The sequence below is a fragment of the Coregonus clupeaformis genome, unplaced genomic scaffold (genome assembly GCF_020615455.1).
Source record: "Coregonus clupeaformis isolate EN_2021a unplaced genomic scaffold, ASM2061545v1 scaf0148, whole genome shotgun sequence".
Taxonomy (NCBI): Eukaryota; Metazoa; Chordata; class Actinopteri; order Salmoniformes; family Salmonidae; genus Coregonus; species Coregonus clupeaformis.
The window spans coordinates 194,026-215,494 of record NW_025533603.1 but is presented as its reverse complement, the minus strand read 5'-3'; the positions used below and the strand labels follow the sequence as shown (position 1 = coordinate 215,494).

Sequence of the window (21,469 nt, the reverse complement as noted above, 5' to 3'; positions counted from 1 at the left end):
CATAGGTCTCTGGGTCTAGTCTGTAATGAGAGGGTGTGGGACTGGTCTCAGCAAACTTCTGTAGCAAGGGGTCTATCCAGTAACCACCCAGCTTTGGAGGCAGGATCAGGGGAAGGTCACCACCTATCTTCGTTGAGAATATTGAAAGGTCAATGTCAACACACACACAAGTGTGCACACAAATCTTGACTTTATATGTTAGGAGAAAAACTCACCCTCAAAAGCAGAGGGAATTCACAGCACTGTTTATCTAGCCTGCTGCCCTGATGAAGGAGAGTGAAGGTAACAGTGACTGACTGATTGACTAACTGGAGAGACAACTGTTGTACACACAGTTGTAGGGGAGTCCAGAATATCCAGAATGCTGTGTTCTAATGGTCCGGTCTGCTGCAACAGGTGAAATGACAGCGTATACTGAGAGAGGAGCAATTAGGAGGGGAATGGGGATGGGTGGTAGTGGACAGGAGGGGGCACACTGCAAAAAGGGGAATAATAAAATAGGAGGGGGGGTAGAAATATGTTCATTCTGTATCTATAAATACAACATATTAGGCTCCATTTGTGCAATAAGGTAAATTGTGTCGTGGCATTGGTAGTAAAAAAAAAAAAGAGGATAATTTGTAATATCAATCATCAGTATTACATTTTTACATTACATTTTAGTCATTTAGCAGACGCTCTTATCCAGAGCGACCTACAGTTAGTGAGTGCATACATATTTCATACTGATGCGCGACAAATGCCAATATCGGTCAAATGACTTGAATGAGATTTGTGCTACAAATGCCAAAATGATACCATGTGACAACAGTGAAAGGGAAACCAAACCAAAGCATGTTGTTGTCATACCTTGTCCATAGACTGGCTCACAGGGCAAGGAAACCAATGTCATTGTAATTTGGGTGAACTAACTGGCCAAGAAATACACCCATGCTAATGTAAAGCTTATGGGAGGGTCAGAATTCCAGTCGGTATCAGAACAAATTAATATACAGCCAGAATTCCAGACTCCTAAAAGATGTTGAGCAGATCGTGGTCCTGGGGAAGAATAGCAACACACACACACAGATCCGCTCAACTGAGTCTCCTACACAGACACCGTCACTAACAGCAGACTCTTGAGACCGTAACAACTGGCTCTGCTCGATAGCACATTTTCACCCTTCATACAATATAGAAATGTGTTTAGATATATTTATATTCAGAAAGATGTATCCCGTTCTCAGTTTATTGTCGATTCATTTAGTTTGGCAAACATGGATTTCTCACAATCAAAAATTCCTCATGGACAGATGTGGGCTGTTTCCAGTTCATTCCTGAAACCCACTCCCTTATTTCCTACCAATGACATGCCATCCTCTCCACTTAGTTTAACCATTAGATAGCTGTTTATGTCAGTCTTCCATGTTCTTCTTATCAATTGGTTGATTATTTACTGTAACCACAGATTCAAATTCAAATTGCATTTGATTAATACGTTTCCAACCACGCACTCACCCTGGGGACCTTGACTTGTATTCGCCCAGGAAAACGTCACTCCAAATTCCCCGAACTGTCATTGGCTATTATCCAAAACAAATAATTTTGACCACTCCCGCTACAATTTCTCACATTGCAGAGGCGCGGAAGTTGGTTTAGTACGGTACGTTATGTTGTACATTTGTGCGAAATAACTTCAAATACAGTTAGCGATCTAGTTTAAAGGACATGGTTTAGGAGCAGATGAACATTTAAAGTGTTCAGAATGGTTTTAATCCACGAAAAAAGAGCAACCGACATTAGCATGCCGATGTAACGTTAGCGTTATGCGAACCTGACTGGCTAACGTTAGTTATTTGCAGTTGCATATCTAAAGTTAAATGTATATTGTTTTGAGAAATGCAACGATACTGATTGATAGAGAACTGTTAACATTTGCTTACATTTAGAAACATTTTCTTAGGCATAGCTACCTGTTTTTATGCAATAGCTTACAATTTAGTATTGTTCAGACGTCAACTTTTACTCCACACATTAATTGTTAGCTAGCTAGCTAACGTTAACTGGAGACAGCTGGCTACCTGACAGCCATTGTAATTATCTGCTCTTGCTGAGTGTTGCCGGACTTTGGAAAGAATAGGAGATATATCTAGCTACCAATTACTTTCTCGTATTCATCCAGACAGCTAGCTAGTTATCTTACAGAAAGACACATTCACCATCCTTACCACTCCGATTTAGAAAACAAGGTAAGTTGAACTATTCTAATAGCTAGAGACAATGCCAATGAGTAACACGTTGTTGTTGAGAAGCTAGGCCTATATACCGCGCCACGGTTTTGCAAGAAGAATGGAAGTTGATAGTAAATAAAGCGTTTTCCTGTGTCTTGTCTCGTAGCAGAATGTTGGGGGAATGCGGTATGTTGGAACTAGACAGAAGAGCGCTTCGGAAACGCTCTGTGACCCTCTGCAAAGAGATGGTGGTGGACGAGCTGTTAATTCAGTCGCTGCAGGCAGACGACATTCTTACCGACAGTATGGCAGAAAGCATCCTGGTATGTTGTTCACCATGTTAAATTTCGTAGCTCGATACTACTACCAGGTGACTTATGACACTATCAACTTCCCAAAAATTAATGCATTTATGGCCCAAATGTCTTCTTGTTGATTTATGTCATTAACTTCAGTCATGTAATCAAATGTGAATGTTAGCGTAGATCAGGGTTTCCCAAACTCGGTCCTTGAAACTCGGTTTTGGGCCCCCCCTGTGTGCATGGTTCAAAGCTTGATGATGAGTTGGTTATTTGAATCAGGTGTAGTGTTAGGGCTAAAACCAAAACGTGCACCCAGGGGGCGCCCCAGGACAAAGTTAGGGAAACCCTGGTGTAGATTACCTTGTCTTTGACTTTCCATTTTTTCTAATCTCTGTTGATATCCGTTGTTCCCCAGGCGGAGCCGACCTCCCACAAGCGGGGCTGGCGTCTGCTGTCCCTGCTCCCCAAGCGTGGTCCCAGAGCCTTCAGCAGCTTCTGCTCAGCACTGAGAGACACAGAGCAACAGCACCTATGTGCACTGCTCACAGAGTCACCAGAGAGAGACAGCAGGGAGAGGGACAGAGAGAGACAGGTGAGTGGGCACTGGGTGCCACACCACACACAATAATCAGATATTGATCCAGACAGACGGGCAGAAGGACAAAGATAGAAAGGGAGAATGTAGACATGGAGGGAGAGGGTAGGTATGGAGAGAGAGAGGGGTGAGTGCCACAACCAACCTAAGCCTCAAACTGTGCCCCTTACTCACAGTGTCCCCAGACAGATAGGGTGAAATACAGGGCTGAGGAGGTGAGTTCTACAACATACCCAATCCAAGCTTCAGACCGCTATGCCCCATTCACAAAGACCCCAGTCAAAAGCAGTGAGAAAGAGGGATGAAGAAAAAGAGGTGAGACTAGCCCACACCTAACCCAAGCTACAGACTAGGGTTGAATCTTTTCCTGGTATTTTACAAATGTTCCACCCCGAGGGAAAAAAAAAAAAACTATTTCCCGCCAAAACCGGAAGTGTCATTCAAAAGCATATAAATATGTTATAAAAATTAAAACCTAATGCTACCTGAGCCTGATGAGCCATATGTTAAGTACATTTTATTAGCCCTACATTAACGACATTTAATGAACCCAAACCCCAAAAACCCCAAATGATTGTGCCATTATCTATATAATATAGGCTACTGCACATTACGCACGACAGAAAAACATTGAAGCACATAGATGTAGCTAGCTATATGCTCGCTTGGGTAAATAAATGAAACTAGCTCCAGTAGGCTAATCTTTTTGAGTGTGAACTATATTATTCTATTGTATTATATGGACTGGAATTATGCACATCGTTCAATCCATGATAAAGCAGAAGAGAACTTGCGATTCTGATGCAGCACATGCGGCCTACAAAGTATAGGCTAGTGAATTTGATTTTAATTTTGAAATATAATAGGACCTATTTGTATAATTAGTAGGCTATCGCGTATATATACCTTTCATAATATTTCCCCTAATGTTATTCTCTCTGTTGCTTCATTCCTTCCTCGCTTTCAACAGATAAATTAAATACGTTTTGTTGTCCTTATCTTCATCATTCTAATGACACCTTGAATAATATTGGACTAGAATTGGATGCAGAAGGCTTTCACTTCTCTTCACGAAGATTGAATGGTTATGGGTCTGAATAAATAACTGCTATAGCCTACCGCCATCGCGTGTTCACTCTTCTTTCAAACTACCTGTGAGTTCGATTGGCTGTTGTATTTAACATTCAGCAAAAAATAGCTTATTCGAAAAGTCTATTGGTATAAGAAATGCTAAAAAGATTGTCTAGTCTAGCTTTTCCTGCATGGGACTCTAAGAGCTAAGGAGCGTTTTTTAAGGAGAGGCCAGCGGAGCACAGGTGCTTGTGTATTGCGCAAGAGACAGAGGCTATAAGTTAGAAGCTTATTATGCATAACCCACCAAAATCTGGAGCTGCAATAAAAACAAAAAATATTTTTTTTAAAAACAAGGTGACCCCGAAAGCCAGATGGAGATGGGTAAATTAGACGCACATTCGGTCTTTATATTACTGTAGCATAGGCTATGCTGCAGCAAATGTAGGCCTACCTGTCACAAGGAAAAAAGTGACCATGATGAGATGATAGGTCTACATGCATTGTGAACTGCGCTCCATACTGAGATGGGCTGCCTGTCCCCACCCTGAGCGTTGATTCATCATTCAGCGGCCGTAGAGAAGCCAGATTTAGACATTGCGTGTCATTTAACAATTCCATTTCACGCCATGCTGTTCATATTAATAATTTATTATAATTTACCGGTTTCTCGCAGTTATTTATCCCGGGAAAAGGGAGTGGTTTTGGGCGGTAAATCTCGGTAACCGGGTTCCCGCCATTCAACCCTACTACAGACTGTGTCCCCCAGAGTTCCCAGATAGTCACCAGAGAAAGAAGTAGCCACAACACTCCCAACCCAAGCTACAGACTGCTGTAACAGGAAGAAAGAGGGGGATAGGGAGAGAGGTGAGAGTCATCCACCACTCCCAACCCTCCTCTGGATTTTTTGGTATTCACACTGCAGGCAAGAATGAGGCAGTAAAATCAGGAATGAACTGGTTTTACCTATAAATGTTCAGATTGTATTGATGTCAATGGTAAATTAAAACATGGTTAAATTCTCAATTTCCTTTGTCCTTCAGAGGTATGTGGACTCTCCCCTACCACTGCCCACCCAGGAGGGGAAGGTTGCAGCCAAGAGAGCCAGAACACAAGGTGAGTAGAGCAGTCATCTGAGCTGGGTGCATTCAAGATCACAGTTGTTTCATTCACAATATTTGCACGTTTCCTAGGAGATCGTGGGAAGTGGGAGGGGTTGTTTGTGTGGTTGTTTGGAAAAAATAAAATCAATGTAATTATTCTGTTTGTTGGCTTGCAACTCAGTCTTTTATAAAAAGCAATTTTTTATAAATCCAATAAAACTGTGTAAATGAAAATGTCCCTATTGAGTCTAGTTTTATAATTGTATCAGTGTGGGAAGAAGTGTGATATAGCCGTGGTGTGTAGTGCTACTGCCCAGCCAGTCTCTGCACCTGCAGGTACCACGCCCATGTGACTTGCTCACATAGCTGTAGTACAAAGGTTGTTACAACACCATTATATTTGCTTAAACTGTTGCTAACGATGCACTATGAACTTCCCTTTCAATGCAGAAACGTTGTGACCTTGAATGGAACCCTGCTCTGATAAGCATTCTTGTAATTGTTGGTCTCCACTAGTGTATTTTATGGTATGAAATACATGCAGGGTGTAATGTTGTCCTGATATGTGTTTCAGTGTCAATGGAGATGTGTCTGGATGCAGACAGTCCCATCACCACCCCTGTTCTTCCCTGTACACAAGACTTCTACCGCTCACGCTGCCTACAGGTACAGCGCTCACTGTTAATACAAACAGGTAAATCACCTGTCTGTACCATGTCAGTGCAAACAGGTAAAACACAGTCTCTGTCTGGTGTCTCTTACCTGAGACAATGAATGTTGTGTTAACTACTGTATATTTTTTCACTGCAAATACAACTGTTACAATACAATGCAACTTTATGCAATCCCCTAGGGCATTTAGTTTCAAGGCAGCAGCCACTGCAACATGCACCTTTGCAACAAACACATGCATGCACTTCCTGTGTCCAGAATGTGTTTCTAGCTGCTGTTTAGCTGCATTGTCCCCCAAGGTATTTCTAAGGAGCAGCAGAGCAGATCTTCCTATTCATCCACCTCAACTTGTAACAGCTGTTGAAGTGTCTCCAATCTAAACAGACAGGAGCGCATCCATCTCAGCTATTAGACTTCTGCAGTATAGACAGAGTTTAGACAGTACCAGGGGAGTCCCACTGGTCCGTAGAAGACAGTGTTTGTCTAAACCACAGTCAGTTTGACAGGAAACAGAAACGGGGAGAATTCCCCCAGCCCATATGTTCAAGTCTTTGTAAACCTGCTCAGGTTGGGGATGACTCGTCTCTGAGCTCCACTGGGGTGTAAAACTGTCACTGAAGTACAGGGACAGAAACCACAACAAACAGTGCTGAGAACAGCAGCAACTTATGCACATCATTATTTTCCTTCTGTCCTCTCTTTCTCCCTTTCTCTCCCCTCCAGTCCTACAGTATGGTGTCCAGTCCTCGTGGCCAGGCCTTGGTGATCAGTAACGTGTCCTTTGACCCCTGTGCTGCTCCTGACCTGGACTCCAGGAGGGGAGGGGAAGTGGACGAGGAGGTCCTCAGGAAGGTGTTCACTGAGCTGGACTACATAGTCACCGTCCGGAGAGACCTCACAGCGCAGGTAACACACACACACACACACACACAGAGTAAGACGGTGGTGCCAAAGGTTTAGCAGCACAACAGTGCTTCAACCAACATGGACTATATCAGTGGATCCCCCACTAGCTTCAATCAGTGACCTTCACATAGACCCGTGGGCTATTAGAGTTATGGGGTTAGCTAGTGGAGACAGCTGTTTGTAGCATTGGTCTTACCATTACCATTTGTTTACAATGCAAAGAACAAAGGGTGAATTTACACCTCTACACTTCCTCTGTATAACTAGTGGAGCTTGCACTTTGTGACAAAATGTATCAAAATAATTCTAACAGTGCTATGTAATTAGAATATAGTTTAATACTTGATTGATTGATTGATCACTCTCTCTCCCTGACAGGGCATGCGGGCGTGCATTGAGCAGTTTGGCAGACGGCAGGAGCACCAGACACTATCCAGCTGTGTGGTGTGTCTGCTGTCCCATGGAGTAGAGGGGGCTATCTACGGCACAGACGGACAGCTACTGGAGGTGTGTGTGTGAGAGTGAAAGCCTTTCGTTCAGTTGAGAGTGAAACCCTTTCTCTCTGATGATGATATTAATTTAATCTCTGTCTTTCTCTCTCAGTTAGACTGGGTGTTTGAGGCGTTTGACAACGCGCACTGTCCTCTACTGCAGAATAAACCCAAGATGTTCTTCATCCAGGCCTGCAGAGGAGGTGAGCTCACACATGATCTCTCTGCCCACACTCTCCCTCCTTCCCTTTCCCCAACCCTCCCTCGCTCTTTTTGTCTCTCCCCTGTTCTCTTCTTCTAATCAGTCTTCTCTTGGTCTCCCTCCAGAGGAGATGGACTGTGGTGTGGAGCAGTCAGACGGGCCAGAGAGGACCCAGTCTCCTGGCTGTGAACAGAGGGATGCAGGGAGGGAGGGAGAGGGGGATGGAGACACCAGGCAGACGGAGGAGAGAGGCAGGCTCAGAGTCAAACTGCCCCAGCGCTCCGACATGATCTGCGGTTTCGCCTCCCTCAAAGGTGTGTGTGTGTGTGTGTGTGTGTGCATGCTTACGTGTGTTGTCTGTTGGTTTATGATGTGTATATGGTGAATGTTGGAATATTTGGTATTGTGTGCGTGTTGGTCCCTACTAGGTAATGTTGTGCGTGTTGGTCCCTACTAGGTAATGTAGTGCGTGTTGGTCCCTACTAGGTAATGTAGTGTCTATTGGTCCCTACTAGGTAATGTAGCATCTGTTGGTTCCTACTAGGCAATGTAGTTTTGGTCCCTACTAGGTAATGTAGTGTCTGTTGGTCCCTACTAGGTAATGTAGTGTCTGTTGGTCCCTACTAGGTAATGTAGCATCTGTTGGTTCCTACTAGGCAATGTAGTGTTGGTCCCTACTAGGTAATGTAGTGTGTTGGTCTCTACTAGGTAATGTAGTGTGTTGGTCCCTACTAGGTAATGTAGTGTCTGTTGGTCCCCACTAGGTAATGTAGTGTCTGTTGGTCTCTACTAGGTAATGTAGTGTCTGTTGGGCCCTACTAGGTAATGTAGTGTGTTGGTCTCTACTAGATAATGTAGTGTGTTTGTCCCTACTAGGTAATGTAGTGTGTTGGTCCCTACTAGGTAATGTAGTGTGTGTTGGTCCCTACTAGGTAATGTAGTGTCTGTTGGTCTCTACTAGGTAATGTAGTGTGTTGGTCTCTACTAGGTAATGTAGTGTGTTTGTCCCTACTAGGTAATGTAGTGTGTTGGTCCCTACTAGGTAATGTAGTGTCTGTTGGTCCCTACTAGGTAATGTAGCGTCTGTTGGTCCCTACTAGGTAATGTAGCGTCTGTTGGTCCCTGCTAGGTAATGTAGTGTGTTGGTCTCTACTAGGTAATGTAGTGTCTGTTGGTCTCTACTAGGTAATGTAGTGTGTTGGTCTCTACTAGGTAATGTAGTGTGTTGGTCCCTACTAGGTAATGTAGTGTGTTGGGCCCTACTAGGTAATGTAGTGTGTTGGGCCCTACTAGGTAATGTAGTGTCTGTTGGGCCCTACTAGGTAATGTAGTGTCTGTTGATCCCTACTAGGTAATGTAGTGTCTGTTGATCCCTACTAGGTAATGTAGCGTCTGTTGGGCCCTACTAGGTAATGTAGCATATGTTGGTTCCTACTAGGTAATGTAGTGTGTTGGGCCCTACTAGGTAATGTAGTGTGTTGGGCCCTACTAGGTAATGTAGTGTGTTTGTCCCTACTAGGTAATGTAGTGTCTGTTGGTCTCTACTAGGTAATGTAGTGTCTGTTGGTCCCTACTAGGTAATGTAGTGTCTGTTGGTCCCTACTAGGTAATGTAGTGTATGTTGGTCCCTACTAGGTAATGTAGTGTCTGTTGGTCCCTACTAGGTAATGTAGTGTCTGTTTGGTCCCTACTAGGTAATGTAGCGTCTGTTTCTCCCTACTAGGTAATGTAGTGTGTTGGGCCCTACTAGGTAATGTAATGTCTGTTGGGCCCTACTAGGTAATGTAGTGTGTTGGTCTCTACTAGATAATGTAGTGTGTTGGTCTCTACTAGATAATGTAGTGTGTTGGTCCCTTCTAGGTAATGTAGCGTCTGTTGGTCCCTACTAGGTAATGTAGTGTCTGTTGTGCCCTACTAGGTAATGTAGTGTGTTGGTCTCTACTAGGTAATGTAGTGTCTGTTGGTCTCTACTAGGTAATGTAGTGTCTGTTGGTCTCTACTAGATAATGTAGTGTGTTTGTCCCTACTAGGTAATGTAGTGTCTGTTGGTCCCTACTAGGTAATGTAGTGTCTGTTGGTCCCTACTAGGTAATGTAGTGTCTGTTGGTCCCTACTAGGTAATGTAGTGTCTGTTGGTCCCTACTAGGTAATGTAGTGTCTGTTGGTCCCTACTAGGTAATGTAGTGTCTGTTGGTCTCTACTAGATAATGTAGTGTGTTGGTCTCTACTAGGTCATGTAGTGTGTGTTGGTCCCTACTAAGTAATGTAGTGTCTGTTGGTCCCTACTAGGTAATGTAGTGTCTGTTGGTCCCTACTAGGTAATGTAGTGTCTGTTTGTCCCTACTAGGTAATGTAGCGTGTTGGGCCCTACTAGGTAATGTAGTGTGTTGGGCCCTACTAGGTAATGTAGTGTGTTGGGCCCTACTAGGTAATGTAGTGTGTTGGGCCCTACTAGGTAATGTAGTGTGTGTTGGTCCCTACTAGGTAATGTAGTGTGTGTTGGTCCCTACTAGGTAATGTATTGTCTGTTGGTCCCTACTAGGTAATGTAGCGTCTGTTGGTCCCTACTAGGTAATGTAGCGTCTGTTGGTCCCTACTAGATAATGTAGCGTCTGTTGGTCCCTACTAGGTAATGTAGCGTGTGTTGGTCCCTACTAGGTAATGTAGCGTGTGTTGGTCCCTACTAGGTAATGTAGCGTGTGTTGGTCCCTACTAGGTAATGTAGCGTCTGTTGGTCCCTACTAGGTAATGTAGCGTCTGTTTGTCCCTACTAGGTAATGTAGCGTGTGTTGGTCCCTACTAGGTAATGTATTGTCTGTTGGTCCCTACTAGGTAATGTAGCGTCTGTTGGTCCCTACTAGGTAATGTAGCGTCTGTTGGTCCCTACTAGATAATGTAGCGTCTGTTGGTCCCTACTAGGTAATGTAGCGTGTGTTGGTCCCTACTAGGTAATGTAGCGTGTGTTGGTCCCTACTAGGTAATGTAGCGTCTGTTGGTCCCTACTAGGTAATGTAGCGTCTGTTTGTCCCTACTAGGTAATGTAGCGTGTGTTGGTCCCTACTAGGTAATGTATTGTCTGTTGGTCCCTACTAGGTAATGTAGCGTCTGTTGGTCCCTACTAGGTAATGTAGCGTCTGTTGGTCCCTACTAGGTAATGTAGCGTCTGTTGGTCCCTACTAGGTAATGTAGCGTCTGTTAGTCCCTACTAGGTAATGTAGCGTCTGTTTGTCCCTACTAGGTAATGTAGTGTGTTGGTCCCTACTTGGTAATGTAGCGTCTGTTGGTCCCTACTAGGTAATGTAGCGTCTGTTGGTCCCTACTAGGTAATGCAGTGTCTGTTGGTCCCTGTTAGATAATGTAGTGTGTTGGTCCCTACTAGGTAATGTAGTGTGTTGGTCCCTACTAGGTAATGTAGGGACCAACTCTCCCGAATGGCGCAGTGGTCTAAGGCACTGCATCGCAGTGCTAGCTGTGCCACTAGAGATCCTGGTTCAAATCCAGGCTCTGTCGTAGCCGGCCGTGACCGGGAGACCCATGGGGGGGTGCACAATTGGCCCAACGTCATCCAGGTAGGGGAGGGAATGGCCGGCAGGGATGTAGCTCAGTTGGTAGAGCATGGCGTTTGCAACGCCAGGGTTGTGGGTTCGATTCCCACGGGGTGCTAGTATGAAAAAAATAATAAAATAATGTATGCACTCACTAACTGTAAGTCGCTCTGGATAAGAGCGTCTGCTAAATGACTAAAATGTAAATGTAAATGTAATATAGTAAATGTAATGTAGTGTCTGTTGGTCCCTATTAGGTAATGTAGTGTGTTGGTCCCTACTAGGTAATGTAGTTTGTTGGTCCCTACTAGGCACTGCAGCCATGAGGAACACCAAGAGAGGATCCTGGTTCATCCAAGAGCTCAACTCAGCACTCCGCTTCAGAGCCAGAGACACACACCTATCAGACATACTGGTGCAGGTAAACACAAACAAACACACACCACATATCACTGTCATAGTAAGTGCATTTTCCCTCAATAAAGTAGTTATCAGCAAATTCAGTGCTAGTAACCTTTTGTAACCTCTGTCCCCAGGTGAATGGTCGTATTAAAGAAAGAGAAGGCTATGCTCCTGGCACCCCCCACCATCGCTGTAAGGAGATGTCTGAATTCACCAGCTCCCTCTGCAAAGACCTCTACCTGTTCCCCAAGTACCACCCTCAGTACTGACACACACACATTCCGGCGCACCTACATCGTCACACACACACCGCACCCACTACTGACACACACACACACTGTTATACACACTCATAGAGGATTCATTCATTCACATTTGCTGTGCAAATTCCCTCTCACAGACAAACTCTTGGAAAGGAAAATGGAACAAGTTTATGTAAATATATGTACTTGGTAATGGGCATGAAGTATACGTTACTGGTATGCAGCTTATGTGTGTACCTACCTATCAGCTAAGCTTCCTGTATGTTTATCTGTGCCAGTTATGAATGGGATTGAAATGTTCTATGAAATAATTTTAGCTAGCTAACACACCAGAGTATATTTAAATCTTTCGCTTTTAATTTCGTACTAAACAGTATCTTTTGGGTTTCAAGATGATTCTTTTTTTAAACATGTATTTTGTATGCAGATATATTTGTATCAAATCCTTTTGAAGCTCTTTTTTGTAAGAATTTTAAAGCCCTTGTCCCCTTTTTGTATGAAAAAATGTTTATTATAACATGCATAATGTTATATGCATTAGAATACGAAATCCCCCTGACCAAATGAAGGTATGTATCCGTGTCCACCTGATGGGCAGACAGATGGCAGTGTAGAGTTGTTGGCTGATGATGCAGCATAGAGGGAGCTGCATTTCAATACCTTACCGTTTTTACCCCCTCATCCTAGTAATCTTGAGTCTTCCACTGAAGGATATTGGAACAAGTAGATATGATATTGGGAGATTCCAGTTTGTTAGCAATGATTTGATGTGTTATTGATCCAACGAGTGTAATGGAGTCATGACCATTTCTCTCACAAACAACCGTCCTCCTTCCCCCTCCAATCTCTGTACCTCCATGAGGGGCTTACTATGTAAACAAGTTAGGGCACGTCTTTACATCAAGTTGCCTTATGGCATATAGAATAATTTTTGTAACCAGACTGTTATTACTTAGATGTGATGAAAGAAATGTGTCACATTTTGGGGGGGATTAGTTACATTTATATGTAGTCACACCAATGAATTATATTAGAATTCTATGTAACTGCTTGTGATCTCTGGTCAACTTGAGATCTAAGTTATCCACTGTCAATGTTTCTTTGACCATTAAGATTTCAGTTCACAAAATGGATGTACATGGATGTTTAAAGATATATGGATTGATTTTAAAGCAGCTACTTTATTTTCCTTAGAAATTTGATATGCAATATTCTGTAGCAATGTGTGCCATGTGAAAGATGTATTAAGTATTGTCTTTAAAATACTTGGTTGATCATTTATATAAGACAATGCATCACATGCAAGTGTATGAGCAGCAATATTGATGTTTCTCAGAATGAGCAGTGTATGAATTGTATGAATGAAGCTGTTGACCAACCAATCACAGAGACAGCGCGGTGTGCCCATCTTTAAAAGGGACAGTTCCATAGAGATCCTATTAAATTAGTATTCTAATTCTATGGACAGTTCACCCCAAAATCAAAGTTTGCCAGTTTGTTAGAAGTTTTCCATTTGGTTTGAAGCCTCTAGTTCAGTTAGTTCAAACTTAATGTGTACAATATGGCAGTATCTACACAACAGGTATGGGGGGAAAGTCATATTTGTTGTTATTGTAAATGTTCAGAAAGTGGATTTTGTGGTGAAGGTGGCTATCCCTTGAAAGTGAAGTACTGATGGCTGGGGTTCACTGCCATAAGATAAGGATCTGCTGGGGATGGGGGAGAAGATGACTGTATTTATGTGGAAAACAAAGACTGCCAAATGTTCAAGAAAATAAACAACCCTCTGTTTTTTCTATGAATTGACTTTCTATGAGTTGTGTTGACATGCACTGTGTGCTGTGTGTGTGAAACTGTACGAGAGAGCGCTGTACATATGTACACTGCATGATATTATATTTTGATCTCTCGTTGTTGTTTGTTTATATCTGTGTACATCCTGTCCCCCTCTCAGTATACTGGTATAGTATAACTCATAACCCTGTAGTAAGGAGTATTTCATGACTATGATATGCATCATGAGTCACACACTGAGCACCACCACTGTGATAATGTTCTCTGTGTATCAGGTAGTGCCTCAGCCAGCTGTCCATAGTCATTCTGCCTCACACACATCTCACACTCGCCCTCGGTCAGAGTGACACATTTTGATTAGTGAGATTAGGTTGTTATGCGGTGGCGTGTGGTCTCCAAAGCAGAGAAGGGTTTAAGGGATTGGTCGGGCCCCTCTCTCTCTCTCTCTCTCTCTCTCTCTGTCTCTCTGTCTCTCTCTCTGTCTGTCTCTCTGTCTCTCTGTCTCTCTCTCTCTCTCTGTCTCTCTGTCTCTCTCTCTCTCTCTCTCTCTCTCTCTCTCTCTCTCTCTCTCTCTCTCTCTCTCTCTCTCTCTCATCAGTAAACACAATAGAGAGAGAACTACTTTAGACTATTGTGATGCACCCCTACAACCCAGACTGAAAACCATTATATGGGATAGATGGCCATGTGCATTATGGTGACGGCTACATCTGGCCTAGGGAAGTCCATTACAGATTGCTGACGGGGAAAAGGTATTTGATACACTGCCAATTTTGCAGGTTGTCCTACTTACAAAGCATGTAGAGGTCTGTCATTTTTATCATAGGTACACTTCAACTGTGAGAGACGGAATCTAAAACAAAAATCCAGAAAATCACATTGTATGATTTTTAAGTAATTTATTTGCATTTTATTGCATGACATAAGTATTTGATCACCTACCAACCAGTAAGAAATCCGGCTCTCACAGACCTATTCGTTTTTTTTTTTTCTTTAAGAAGCCCTCCTGTTCTCCACTCATTACCTGTATTAACTGCACCTGTTTGAACTCGTTACCTGTATAACGGACACCTGTTCACACACTCAATCAAACAGACTCCAAGCTCTCCACATTGGCCAAGACCAGAGAGCTGTGTAAGGACATCAGGGATAAAATTGTAGACCTGCACAAGGCTGGGATGGGCTACAGGACAATAGGCAACAACTGTTGGCGCAATTATTAGAAAATGGAAGAAGTTCAAGATGACGGTCAATCACCCTCGGTCTGGTGCTCCATGCAAGATCTCACCTCGTGGGGCATCAATGATCATGAGGAAGGTGAGGGATCAGCCCAGAACTACACGGCAGGACCTGGTCAATGACCTGAAGAGAGCTGGGACCACAGTCTCAAAGAAAACCATTAGTAACACACTACGCCGTCATGGATTAAAATCCTGCAGCGCACGCAAGGTCCCCCTGCTCAAGCTAGCGCATGTCCAGGCCCGTCTGAAGTTTGCCAATGACCATCTGGATGATCCAGAGGAGGAATGGGAGAAGGTCATGTGGTCTGATGAGACAAAAATATAGCTTTTTGGTCTAAACTCCACTCGCCGTGTTTGGAGGAAGAAGAAGGATGAGTACAACCCCAAGAACACCATCCCAACCGTGAAGCATGGAGGTGGAAACATCATTCTTTGGGGATGCTTTTCTGCAAAGGGGACAGGACGACTGCACCGTATTGAGGGGAGGATGGATGGGGCCATGTATCATGAGATCTTGGCCAACAACCTCCTTCCCTCAGTAAGAGCATTGAAGATGGGTCGTGGCTGGGTCTTCCAGCATGACAACGACCCGAAACACACAGCCAGGGCAACTAAGGAGAGGCTCCATAAGAAGCATCTCAAGGTCCTGGAGTGGCCTAGCCAGTCTCCAGACCTGAACCCAATAGAACATCTTTGGAGGGAGCTGAAAGTCTGTATTGCCCAGCGACAGCCCCGAAACCTGAAGGATCTGGAGAAGGTCTGTATGGAGGAGTGGGCCAAAATCCCTGCTGCAGCGTGTGCAAACCTGGTCAAGACCTACAGGAAACGTATGATCTCTGTAATTGCAAACAAAGGTTTCTGTACCAAATATGAAGTTCTGCTTTTCTGATGTATCAAATACTTATGTCATGCAATAAAATGCAAATTAATTACTTAAAAATCATACAATGTGATTTTCTGGATTTTTGTTTTAGATTCCGTCTCTCACAGTTGAAGTGTACCTATGATAAAAATTACAGACCTCTACATGCTTTGTAAGTAGGAAAACCTGCAAAATCGGCAGTGTATCAAATACTTGTTCTCCCCACTGTATGTTGGTACAGCAGGGGGAATGAGGGCTTGGAGCATGTGAGGGGTTTGAAGGGATAGCCTTGCATGATTGGCTGATGAGTCGATACCTGTCACGAGGGTGTTATGTGTCACCCACCCTCCTCACGTTGCAGGGGCAGCCCCGTGGGGGGTGGCATCACCCACTAATCACCCTCACCCCTGCCTGTCCAAACAAGAACACCCCATCCAAAAACAAAGGTCTAATAGCCCACTGGTCTGGCTGGCCTGCTCAAGGGGGCAAGAAGCGTGTAAGTCAGTATTGGTGTCATTAACATGAGCCCTGCTGTGTGTGTGATTAGGTGTCTGCTGTTCTAATAAAGGAAAGCGCTGCGTCTGTCGCTGCCTCATATCACTACCAGGAGTCTCTGTACAGACATCTTTCTGTTGACTGTCTTACAGGACAGGTGGAGGGATCACCACCTCTGGATCAACTGGACAAGATTGGATCTGAACAAGTGTCAATCTCAAGTGTGTGCACTGAACTGGTGTGTGTATGAGTGTGTTAGAATGCATATGTAAGAAAGTGTGTGCGCTCTTGACATGTGTGTTTAGCTGAGAGTGTGCGGGTGGAAATGCTGAAGCGACCATCAAGGTTATTTTTGGGTCAGTGACAGCGTGTCAATGGCTGCAGATGCGTCGCAAAGGAAGGCTCTAAGATACCAGCAGACCCTGGTAGGTCTCTCTCTGTCTGTCTGTTCGTCTGTCCACCTCTCACTCTCTACCTGTCCGAGTGTCCATCCGTCTCTCTCCATCTCTGTCTCTGCCCGTCTGTCCACCTCTCACTCTACCTGTCCGAGTGTCCGTCCATCTCTCTCCATCTCTGTTTCTGCCCGTCTGTCCACCTCTCACTCTACCTGTCCGAGTGTCCGTCCGTCTCTCTCCATCTCTGTCTCTGCCCGTCTGTCCACCTCTCTCTTATTTTCAAATCACATTTTATTTGTCACATGTGCCGAATACAACTGGTATAGACTTTACCATGAAATGTTTGCTTACGAGCCCTTCCCAACAATGCAGAGTAAAAAAAATAAAAAATAGTAACACAAGGAATAAAAGAAGAATGGTGCTATATGCAGGGAGTACCAGTACCAGATCAATGTGCAGAGGTACGAGGTATTTGAGGTAGATACAGTATGTACATGAAGGCAGGGTAAAGTGACTAGGCATCAGGATCGATAATAATAAGAGTAAAATAAAGAACTGAGTAGCAGCAGCAAATTACGTGTAAAAGTGTGTGAGTGTGTGTAATGTGTATGTATGTGTGTTTGTGTTGTGTTGGTCTGCGTGTGTGTGTGAGTGTATGTGTGGGAGTGTCAATGTAATGTGTGTGAGTGAGTGTGTATATGGTTTGTATGTATAGTCTAGTCAGTGTGTGTAGGGTCAGTGCAAGATAGTCAATGCAGATAGTTTGGGTACCATTAATTGACTATTTAGCGGTCAGGCTATTTAGCAGTCTTATTGCTTGGGGGTAGAAGCTGTCGCTAAGCCTATTGGTCTGAGAGCCAATGGTCCGGTACTGTTTGCCGGACGGTAGCAGAGTGAACAGTCTATGGCTTGGGTGGCTGGAGTCTTTGGCAATTTTTCAGGCCTTCCTCTGACATGGCCTGAAATACAGAGGTCCTGGATGGCAGGGAGCTCGGCCCCAGTGATGTACTGGGTTGACCGCACCACTCTATTCAGCCTCCTGAGGGGGAAGAGGCACTACCTTGCCCTCTTCACAACTGCTGGTGTGTCTGGACCATGTTAAGTCCTTAGTGATGTGGACGGCAAGAAACTTGAAGCTCTCAACCTGTTCCACTACAGCCCTGTCGATGTGGATGGGGGCATGCTCTCCCGTCTTTCTCCTATAGTCCACGATCAGCTCCTTGGTCTTTTCCCTCTGTCCGTCTCGTCGTCTGTCTCTCCATCTGTCTCTTCCTCTCTCTCTCTCTCTCTCTCTCTCTCTCTCTCTCTCTCTCTCTCTCTCTCTCTCTCTCTCTCTCTCTCTCTCTCTCTCTCTCTCTCTCTCTCTCTCTCTCTCTCTCTCGCTCTCTGACCTCAATAGTGTTCTGTGCTCAGGTGTTTTGAGCTTGTCTGTTCTGCTGATGTAATGACATAAATATCTGACACTGTGGAGAACCTAGTCCTCCCTCATTCTCTCCTGGCCTGTCTTCAACTAGAGAATCTGAACGCTCATTGCTTCTTCATGTACGAGATCGCAAGGCCCACCACTCATCTATACACCGAGTATACCAAACATTAGGAACACCTTCCTAATATTGAGTTGCCCCTTTTGCCCTCTGAACAGCCTCAATTAGTCGGGTCATGATTCTACAAGGTGTCAAAAGCATTCAACATGGATGCTGGCTCATGTTGACTCCAATGCTTCCCACAGTTTTGTCAAGTTGGCTGGATGTCCTTTGGGTGGTGGATCATTCTTGATACACACAGGAAACTGTTGAGCGTGAAAAACCCAGCAGCGTTGCAGTTCTTGACACAAACCGGTGCACCTGGCACCTACTACCATATGCTGTTCAAAGGCACTTAAATGTTTTGTTCTGGCTCATTCACCCTCTGAATAACACACATACACAATCCATGTTTCAATTGTCTGTCTCAAGCCTTAAAAATCCTTCTTTAACCTGTCTCCTCCCCTTCATCTACACCGATTGAAGTGGATTTAACAAGTGACATCAATAAGGGATCATAGCTTTCACCTGTGTTCACCTGGTCAGTATATGTCATGGAAAGAGCATGTTAATGTTTTGCATACTCAGTGTATATCCTGGTGCTAAACCCCTGCTAAAGATCCCACTGGGTTTATACCTTGCCCTTGTCACTCAAACTCTTTTAGATAATAATAATAATATGCCATTTAGCAGACGCTTTTATCCAAAGCGACTTACAGTCATGTGTGCATAAATGTTTACGTATGGGTGGTCCCAGGGATCGAACCCACTACCCTGGCATTACAAGTGCCATGCTCTACCAATTGAGCTACAGAGGACAAACACCTCAACTTCATGAACCTAATACATGGGTGTTAAGATGGTTCTCGTCCTTTGTGATTTTTAGTGACCTCATGGGAAAAGTTAAGATCCCTCAAAGTGATATCCATCTCTGGTATGGTGGTCAGAATGCTCCTAAGACTTCAGTCTTGTAAAGCTATCACTGTTTTCATGGATATAAATAGATATTCCTATAGCAGGAAATGTGAGCAGACAGGTTCAATGTATTTATACAGCATCACTTCCCTGTGAGCGCGTGAAGGGATGAAGTTATATCCATAGAAAAATAATGAGTAGAACAGGTGTCCCTATTCAAGCAATGATGGCAAAATGGGTGGACTCGCAGCCATTTTGAGTATACTCATAGGAGCAAAGCAGGAAGTAAAAGCAGGAAGTGTACCCATAAATCTGTGCTGTGAATTGTTGAATCAATTCAACTGACATTACAAAAAACGCATCCCATTGCATGATCAGCATCAGTTAGCATCCTTTGAATGAGCATTCTACATTACCATGGAAATGATTGCTTCACAGTACCAGGCAGTCATTGCATGTGTACGCATGAGTTTACCAGTCAAATTTCCAGGGTTACAGGTCCAAAGCCCATTCTATTCATTGTATTTCTATGGTCATGTCACTGTCTCCTCAGCTTCATCATTTTAAATCCTCACCAGTGGAGGCTGGTGGGAGGAACTATGGGAGGACGGGCTCATTGTAATGGCTGGAATGGGTGGAACGCTGCCCAAGACTGCCTCAATTCCCCCTTTTCTTCCACTCCTCCTTCTCTCTCCTCTCTTCCTCTCTTTCCTCTCCTCTCTTTCTTTCCCTTGGAGGTGCTAAGATAGACTTGAAGTCTACCCAAGGAGGCCCCTCACCTTCCTCTGTCCGCCTCCTCTTCTCTCCTGTGTCTTTGCCCTCTCCCTCCTCTCCTCCCTCTCTCTGTCTTGGAGAGGTTGCAGAGACGTGGTGGCCTCCTGCCCAAGGCGAATCCTTAATCCCTGGCCCTATCAGAGTGTCTGTGGGACCAGAGGTCAGATATAAATAAGATCTAAATTAGTCACACTATTTACAGGCTTAATATCCCTCCACTGGAGGTACCCACATCTATCACACAGATATGATCACTATGATGGGGCCGGGTGTGTGTCTGTGAGAGAGAGAGAGTGTGTGTGTGTGTGTGTGTGTGTGTGTGTGTGTTATGATCGCTATGGTGGGGTACAGAGGGGGAGAGAAAAGTGGGAGAATGGTGTGTTGAGCTGTTAATACTGGTACACTATCGTAATACTGTTTATTTATTAATCATTGCCTTGACACGGCCAGGGATCATTTCCTACAGCAAGATTTTTAAGTAAGCTAGCTAAACCCCTTCTGAGGATGGTGGACTGAACTTATGCAGTGAGGTGTGTCCCATGTTGTAAGAGGAGCAGAATATCTAGACAGGTTTTCACTTCCAGGTCACAAATGCACCCACGCACGCGCGCACACACACATACACACACACACACACACACACACACACACACACACACACACACACACACACACACACACACACACACACACACACACACACACACACACACACACACACACACTCACACTCACACTCACACTCACACTCACACTCACACTCACACTCACACTCACACTCACACACATACACAAGCAGAGACACAGACAGTGTCTCTCTGTTGGTATATGTCTGTCAGCACAGCCCCAGCTCCAGAGGTAAATTCCTCTCTCATCTAGACCAAGAGTCAACACAGCTGTGTGACCTGGAAGTAAATCACTTCATGTTCTGCTCCACTAACACAGTAGGCTATAGCCTGGATCAGTAGGCTATAGTCTGGATCAGTAGGCTATAGTCTGGGTCAGTAGGCTATAGTCTGGGTCAGTAGGCTATAGTCTGGGTCAGTAGGCTATATTCTGGGTCAGTAGGCTATAGCCTGGGTCAGTAGGCTATAGTCTGGGTCAGTAGGCTATAGTCTGGGTCAGTAGGCTATAGTCTGGGTCAGTAGGCTATAGTCTGGGTCAGTAGGCTATATTCTGGGTCAGTAGGCTATAGCCTGGGTCAGTAGGCTATAGTCTGGGTCAGTAGGCTATAGTCTGGGTCAGTAGGCTATAGTCTGGGAAGCCTGGTATGGAGACATCACATCATGGGTGAGACAATCCATATGACATTTGGAATGTTTAGGTCTCCTGTTTTGGCTTTTTGACCATGGAATATCTAGGTAAATACTATATAACTATCTGTAAATGGTCTAATTAGTCATGAGAGTTGGCACTTCTAGGTTATTACACAGATCTTAGAATTTAATTACTGTATATATGGTTATTATTGGTCAATAACTGTTTTTTATGATACGCAATGGCTTGAGCTGAGAGAGAGAGAGAGCGAGAGAGAGAGAGAGAGAGAGAGAGAGAGAGAGAGAGAGAAGAGGTTTGCGGAGAAGTGTCTCAGTGAGCATTGAGTCACACTAGCTCTAAATTTAACCCAGAGTTGGGTTTCACCCCAGAAGGCGAGGGTTAAGGGGGGAGACAGGGGAGACAGGGGATACAGGGGAGAGGGGTGGTGAGA

At 44.3% G+C, this 21,469-nt stretch overlaps 2 protein-coding genes across 7 annotated transcripts in view; both read left to right on the top strand.

Moving 5' to 3' along the window:
* The first annotated feature begins 1,587 nt into the window (after nt 1-1,587).
* On the top strand, nt 1,588-13,564 carry LOC121586223 (caspase-2). 6 transcript variants are annotated; one of them, XM_041902753.2, is made up of 12 exons: nt 1,613-1,642; nt 2,162-2,228; nt 2,377-2,533; nt 2,928-3,104; nt 5,222-5,294; nt 5,856-5,947; nt 6,677-6,859; nt 7,238-7,366; nt 7,463-7,553; nt 7,678-7,866; nt 11,409-11,518; nt 11,634-13,564. In XM_041902753.2, the coding sequence occupies exons 3-12, from the start codon at nt 2,381-2,383 to the stop codon at nt 11,766-11,768; spliced, it is 1,332 nt and encodes a 443-aa protein (XP_041758687.1). In that variant the 5' UTR covers nt 1,613-1,642; nt 2,162-2,228; nt 2,377-2,380; the 3' UTR covers nt 11,769-13,564. The 6 variants fall into 6 exon arrangements, with proteins under 6 accessions (XP_041758689.1, XP_041758690.1, XP_041758687.1 ...); XM_041902754.1 differs by having other exon boundaries at nt 1,624-1,642; nt 2,166-2,228; XM_041902755.1 differs by lacking the exon at nt 2,162-2,228 and having other exon boundaries at nt 1,588-1,642; nt 2,380-2,533.
* A 2,713-nt stretch (nt 13,565-16,277) lies between these two features.
* clcn1b (chloride channel, voltage-sensitive 1b) overlaps nt 16,278-21,469 on the top strand; it is a 45,231-nt gene continuing 40,039 nt past the window's right edge. Inside the window, exon 1 of the mRNA XM_045213745.1 lies at nt 16,278-16,579. Within this exon, the coding sequence (XP_045069680.1) occupies nt 16,529-16,579 (51 nt within the window). The 5' untranslated portion in view covers nt 16,278-16,528. The remainder of the gene's footprint in view (nt 16,580-21,469) is intronic.